Source organism: Lynx canadensis, chromosome B4, assembly GCF_007474595.2.
Source record: "Lynx canadensis isolate LIC74 chromosome B4, mLynCan4.pri.v2, whole genome shotgun sequence".
Taxonomy (NCBI): domain Eukaryota; kingdom Metazoa; phylum Chordata; class Mammalia; order Carnivora; family Felidae; genus Lynx; species Lynx canadensis.
In genome coordinates, this window is record NC_044309.1 from 44,142,747 (window position 1) to 44,150,019 (window position 7,273).

Here is a 7,273-nt window from a genome sequence, read left to right on the forward strand (position 1 = left end):
AGAGAGATGAATGTATATGAAACAGTAAGTTATTTGGCAAACAATAATCAAAGGTAAACCCTTACCCTCTTGTGAGCGAACTAGGGTAGAAATATCTCTGAATGATTATCAAATTACTCAAGGGTCTCCCCAATTCTGTCAATAACCAGCTGCTTGACCCACAGAAAACTCTTTATGCCTTTAATTCTTGTTTTCTTTATTATTCAACACTATTTTTCCCATTAAAGTATTTCCTAGGCATTGTAGTAAAGAGTGGCAAAAGTTAGGATCTGGAACATTTAAGAAAACAGGATATGTTCCACACTATGTACAATCTAGGTGAGGAGAACAACACACAAGAAAACGTGTCGAAGGACACCGGTTATTATCCGATGAAGATACCAGTCTTTACCAAAAAATGAAACTAATCACTAAAAACGCTGCACTACAATGGATTCAGAAGGTACAGCTCGGTTCCATTCTCTGAGGAAGTGGGCAGATCTGAATGGCTCTTAGACAGCAACCCTGTGGTTGTTGCATGATAACCCTGAGTGCCCATTAACAATTTAGTACTCTCAGCTCCAAATCTACCCTCGGTGTTCCGTTCTCAGATAATGGAGTTACATCCTGTAAACTTCTCGCCCTCGTCATCTCACACGATGTTGACTTTTGTCGGTAAAAGACAATGGAGAGACGGTGCAGCAGAAAGGCCTCTTCTTCCTGGTTTCATGGTGTTTTCCCTCCTTTGGCCACCGTGGCTTGGTTGCCAGCCGCATGCTTGCAGGAAGTCCTGTGTATTCAGCCTGGAAGAAGTTTTGGTGGCCTGTCCATCAGTTTCCTGCCCTCAGCTCTGTGCCTCCTAACACTCTGGTGTGGGTTCTTCTTGCCTGCCGGTCACAGCCTGAGATCTATCCTCACCAGTGGACCGTGGAGCTGCTCTGTCCCAGGCCAATCCAGGAAGCATGTCTGCCATGAAGCTGTGCGTAGCAACAATGTCTTTAGTGACATCTAAATCCTGTCTTCGTAGAGTAAGCCTGGCTTCCCAGTGATTGCTCCTTTCGGTACTCTCCTTTAACTCTGACATATTCTTTTATTTAAAATTCCTTTTACTGTTTATTTATTTTTGAGTGAGACACAGAAAGAGAGCCAGCAGGGAGGGATAGAGAGAGAGAGGGGGACACAGAATCTGAAGCAGGCTCCAGGCTCTGAGTGACCAGCACAGAACCCGACATGGGGCTCGAACCCACGAACTGTGAGATCATGACCTGAGCTGAAGTTGGAGGCTCAACCAATTGAGCCAGGCACCCCTCACTCTAAATTATTCTTACAGGGGCGCCTGGGTGGCGCAGTCGGTTAAGCGTCCGACTTCAGCCAGGTCACGATGTCGCGGTCCGGGAGTTCGAGCCCCGCATCAGGCTCTGGGCTGATGGCTCAGAGCCTGGAGCCTGTTTCCGATTCTGTGTCTCCCTCTCTCTCTGCCCCTCCCCCATTCATGCTGTCTCTCTCTGTCCCAAAAATAAATAAACGTTGAAAAAATAAATAAATAAATAAATAAAGGAAGTCCCCAAAATGTTTTTTTCTCTCCAGTCAAAATAACAGAAAAAGGGCATGCCAGAATGGCAAAAGTTTTCGACACTAACTGCATATTCCAATCAAAAACAATTGACTAACCCACAAAAATATCACCCAGGCATGCAGGGGAAATCAACACATTGTCTGGTGAAGGAAAACTAAGAACATTTGTCACCAGGGGCATCTGGGTGGCTCAAGTCAGTTAAGTGTACCACTCTTGGTTTCCGCTCAGGTTCTGACCTCACAGTTTTGTGAGTTCAAACCCTGCACTTGGTTCTGTGCTGGTAGTGTGGAGCCTGCTTGGGATTCTCTCTCTCTCTCTCTCTCTCTCTCTCTCTGTCTCTCTCTCTCTCTCCACCCTCTCCCCCAAATCGTGCTGTCTCTGTCTCTCTCAAAATAAGTAAGCTTAAAAAAATGTGTCACCACCAGACCCACTCTGAAAATAATTCCCTTTAGCAGTTTTCTGATAACAGAAGGAACCAGGGAATCTCAGGAAGAAAGAACAAAAGAAAATAAAAAGATCACTGGTTCTAATGGACTTCCTTCACCTCTCGTGCTTTCTAAATTGTTTCATATTTGAGGGAAAATCAGTTGAAGCAAAATTATAAAATCAGTTTGATTCTAAATTTTAGTAGAGAAATATTTAAGACAATTATATTATGAATGGGACAACATTAGGGGCCATAAAAGAAAGTAAGGCTCTACATTTTACTCAAACTGCTGTGGGTTGTGATAGACTGTGTAGACTATGATCTCTGAAAATGTAATCATCTATATAAAGATGTATGATATCTACATTATTTATATAAAGCAGATTAAAGCATATAAGTACATATGTAAAGTTATTTATGAAGAAAAGATCCACTCTGCTACAAATTATGCTCCATCAAGTAGGTCATGATGTAGAAAAGTATAACCTTTTTCTTACAGCATGACAAACACAGCATCACCAAAAAGAAAGTTCCAGTAGGTCATAAACCTTAATTAAGAGTAAAAAAAATAAAGACATGAAGAGAAAAGTTAAATCTTAGAAAGTAACATAGGACAGGATAGTCCTGAACATTGACTAACTTCTGAAGTAGGTCCAAAATAATCACCACCATTCAAAATGACAAATTGGACTATAGTATCATTAATGCATTTGCGTCATTAAAACCTTCAATGTGAGGGTAAAAATGATAGTCACAGCATCCAAAATCTATTCACGTCTTACAAACTCAAAAAAGAGCTCATGTCTAAAATTGGACGAGGACTTCTAAGAAGGGAAAAGTGACACTGTCCGGGAGAAATGGGCAAGAGATACACTCAAGCATTCTCACAGGAAATGGTACTGTTATATAATCATCAGAAATTATTACATTAATTTTTCACTAGTGAATGTGAGATTAAGGGGTTATTTTGTACATGGTGTGTTTACGCAATACATTAGAAAAATGTTGGAATAAGGTGATAAATTGAAATATACACGTAACTGTGTAATTTCATTCTAATGCTTAGAAGAAAATGTATTATAAATACCCATAAGGACAATTATCTTATACTTCTAGATTTGTATTTTCTTATGATAAGTGTAATATTTATAAGCAAATGCAATATGTCATATACTATATAGTTATGCATCATATATAAGTTATAAGTACAACACAATATGTGAAAAAAAGCCATGGAAAAAGCTTTCCATAAAAAGTTATTCATAATATCCACATACTAAAAGGGAACTAAATTTGTGAAAATAAATTTTAAAATGTCATATTCTGGGGCGCCTGGGTGGCTCAGTCGGTTAAGCGTACGACTTCAGCTGAGGTCACGATCTCGCGGTCCGTGGGTTCGAGCCCCACGTCGGGCTCTGGGCTGATGGCTCAGAGCCTGGAGCCTGCTTCTGATTCTGTGTCTCCCTCTCTCTCTCTGCCCCTCCCCCGTTCACACTCTGTCTCTCTCTGTCTCAAAAATAAATAAACGTTTAAAAAAAATAAAAAATAAAATGTCATATTCATAGAAGACAGCAGTGAAAATTCACAAACTATAGGCAAATGCAATAATACAAGTGCCTTACAAATGTCATATGAGAGCGAAGGGAGACACACATAACAATGCATACTGCATGATTCCATTGAGAAAAAGTCCAAAATTAAGCAAAGATACTTCATAATGTAAATGGGTAGGGCTAATAAAGACCCTTAACTTCTACATCATGATCTGACTTGTAATTGCGTGGTTCTAACTAGTTTGTGTTCAATTTGTGCAATCAGGTACTTACCTTCCTTGATGCGTCAAAATTAAATAGTAAAGTTTATTTCATGCTAAAGGGCATTTATAGAAACATGGTTTTCTATGAAAAGCAAGAACTGGAAATTATTAAATGTGCAGTAACGATATAAAAGTATACATAAAATATCATACCCAAACTATAAACAGACTTCAAAACAAATAAAGTACAAATATTTACAAAAATATGGATGAGCTCTACAAATACAATATTAACTGATAAGCTTTTAATAAACTCTGGAAGCATTTGAAATCTTACCACATCCTCTTCATTATCTACGGAGAGCAGGTTAGAGTTTTCAGAAGCACAGGACATCAAACTCTCATTCCATGTTTTTTTTTCAGTGCTGATGTAATAGCAATTGTTGCAATACGTAACCCACTCTTCTGGGCAATGACCACAGTGATGTGCTAGAAGAAGATTATGAGATATTATCAAAAATTTTGAATATTACAAAATTAAAATTTTTGCATGGGTATATACATATGTATACATAACATATCTACGCATCCTCCCAGGATGGTATAAATAAAATAGGCTCACACACACTCACAGAGAATGGTCAGGTTCTCATCCTAATTTATGTGCCCATATAAAGCAAACACACAAAAATATCCATCTCTACATGTCCTGAGAGTCACTGAACAAAATCACTTTTATGGAGAGTAAAATGATTTGTCTCTTATCATGTTATAGCAAGAGGAAGTTTGAGGTGATTGGTAACAATGGGTATGGTGATTTTAAATGAGTATTTCTTCACATTGTTACAGAAGAAGTATATTCTCTGCCAATCCTTATTTCAGAAAGTTTATATGTGAACTTCTAATTGATTTTCACCCAAATAGACTCGATTAACTTCTTTGCCTAGCCTCAGATGGAGACAAAATAGAAACTATACTAATAGCAGAATTTTGAAAATGATGTTGTACCTTTCTGGATCCTTGTTTCCAGGGAAGAATTATTCTGCTCCGGTGTGTCAGTACCTAGAACAATTAAAGTAATCCTCATACAAACTTAATGTTAAACTAAACAAATCGTAATGACTGAGTCTCTTAGTTTGAAATTTGGTGTATGGTTTAGAATTCGAAAACTGTAATAAAATTACTTTTACCAGTAAAAAGTGAATAACGGGGGAAGACATTTCAAAAGCCTAAAAGAATCAAACCGCACCACCTCTTACAGTATTTGGTAACCAATCTCAAGAATTAATTTGTGTTTCTCCATAAGGTCTCTTTCCTATACCTTGTCTTTGGGTTATGAAATCCGAGTTATGAGAATAAATATGTAATACTATCGACAATTGTTGTTATTTCTACCTTTGACAGCTTCAGAATAATCATTCCAAGTTAGAGTTTATATGCATTAAAATAAGAGAATAAAATTCCATAATGTTATGAAATATTTCGAGCCACTGAGGACCACTAAAGTGAAATATTCCCTTTCGTCATTTAAACACTTACTGACCGGGATTAACAGCTAGTATTACCACAGTGGACATCAAGACAAGACAGATGATTCCCAGGATCCCAGCAATGAGCTTCTCTGGACATGATGATAAATAGTAGAAAGAGAAATGAAAACACTGAGAAAGGATGCACAGAAATAATCATTTAGAAAATTTACAAACAGAACCAACGATGCACATGGAATCCCACATAAAAACTTGGGACTCCAAACCTGTATCTGCTATTGTAATCTTCTCTCAGAATATACCCTTGCATTTACAGTAAATATACTACTCCATGACATGTTGGTAAAGACTACAAATTACAACAATGCCTGAACAAAGTTAGTTCTCAGATTTTAATTACAGTACCGTATTCCAAATTCAAGTTCTGATTCTCACAAATGAAAAATATGTGAGATCATTCCCTACTCACTCCTTACACCCCTGTACCCCAACTGCACATTCTAGAACAGGTATACTGTGTGTGTATTAAATGTTTTACCTTTGCAGGGAGACTTCTTGCCATTCCCTTGAAGGACCCGAGAGGCATTTTGAAGATTTAATTCTGCATAGGCTATCTCCTCCTCAGTTACTGAAATGGAACTTTTCATGCCCTTAGGTTGCACTTGCTGTCTCTTTGAGCCCTTAGCATGATGGAGTTCCGCATAAGTCACGCCTTGGTTGTTCATGTCTGCAGCTGAGTAGTGTCAGCTACAATGTGGATGAAACTGCCCTGAAGGTCTTGATCAAGAGTGTGTGTGATGTGCTGACAACATTGCTAGTACAGTGACACTGGGTGGGGTGCAGGGTGAGGGATGCTACTCATTTGCAGTTGAACAATATAAAGTCTGGTACTAACTTCCGTAGAGATAGAAATAAGTGTTTCATGATAGAATAAGTGGTTTTTACTATGCTATTCTATGTTTGACACAATAGTATTTGTTGGAAAAATGTAAAGAAATAAATGAGAGAGGAATAAAGGAATTCATGAGTAATACTGTCCTTATGATTCCGCAGAAACATTTCAACACTATTAACTGGGCTAAAATTAAAACGCAGTATTAGGAAAAGAATGCTGCATGATTTTTTGGACAATTTAAAACCGCTATTGGTTAAAAATTGAGTGTTCTGATTGGAGAATACTAGTTTTAGCACAAATAGAAATTCCCTGAAGTAAATTTCTTCTATTTGGGGACTTAGATTTATTTTCCACAAGGTCATGTGCTATCAAATGATCTTTTATTTTAAATAAATTTGGAAGTCTGTGACATCGTTAAATTTTAAAAGAAAGATTTTATATGTTGCAAAATACTACATGACCCACTAAATGTATCTGAAACCTGAACAACACTGAAAACAAAAGAGCAAAAAATATATATTTTTTTAATTTTTATTTTTTTAATTTACATCCAAATTAATTAACATATAGTGCAACAATGATTTCAGGAGTAGATTCTTTAATGCCCCTTACCCATATAGCGCATCCCCCCTCACACAACCCCTCCAGTAACCCTCAGTTTGTTCTCCATATTTATGAGTCTCTTCTGTTTTGTCCCCCCCTGTTTTTATATTACTTTTGTTTCCTTTCCCTTGTGTTCATCTGTTCTGTGTCTTAGAGTCCTCAGATGAGTGAAGTCATAAGATATTTGTCTTTCTCTGACTAATTTTGCTTATCATAATTCCCTCTGGTTCCAATGAACACAACTTCCTTATCCATTTATCCATTGATGGACATGTGGGCTCTTTCCAGACTTTGGCTATTGTTGATAGTGCTGCTATAAACATTGGGGTGCATGTGTCCCTTTGAAATAGCATACCTGTATCCCTTGAATAAATACCTAGTGGTGCAATTGCTGGGTCATAGGGCAGTTGTATTTTTAATTTTTTGAGGACCCTCCATACTGTTTTCCAGAGTGGCTGCACCAGCTTGCATTGCCACCAACAATGCAAAAGAGATCCTCTTTCTCCACATCTTCGCCAACATCTGTTGTTGCGTGAATTGTTAATAT

At 37.7% G+C, this 7,273-nt stretch overlaps 1 protein-coding gene across 1 annotated transcript; it reads right to left on the reverse strand.

Annotated features, from left to right (window-relative positions):
* Positions 1–838: 838 nt before the first annotated feature.
* LOC115518649 (NKG2-A/NKG2-B type II integral membrane protein-like) lies at positions 839–6,006 on the reverse strand. The gene is made up of 5 exons (XM_030322222.1): positions 5,767–6,006; positions 5,282–5,377; positions 4,747–4,800; positions 4,076–4,227; positions 839–1,066 (listed from the first exon to the last, which is right to left on the reverse strand). Exons 1-5 carry the CDS (start codon positions 5,951–5,953, stop codon positions 839–841), a joined length of 717 nt encoding a protein of 238 aa, XP_030178082.1. The 5' UTR covers positions 5,954–6,006.
* Positions 6,007–7,273: the final 1,267 nt, after the last annotated feature.

Coding starts and splice junctions, on each gene's coding strand:
- LOC115518649 (XM_030322222.1), bottom strand. CDS start 5,953: ATGAACAACCAAGGCGTGACTTATGCGGAACTCCATCATGCTAAGGGC. Junction 4,228..4,746: donor GGAAACAAGGATCCAGAAAG/GTACAACATCAT, acceptor ATCTTCTTCTAG/CACATCACTGTGGTCATTGC. Junction 1,067..4,075: donor TAGATAATGAAGAGGATGTG/GTAAGATTTCAA, acceptor TTTAAATAAAAG/AATATGTCAGAGTTAAAGGA.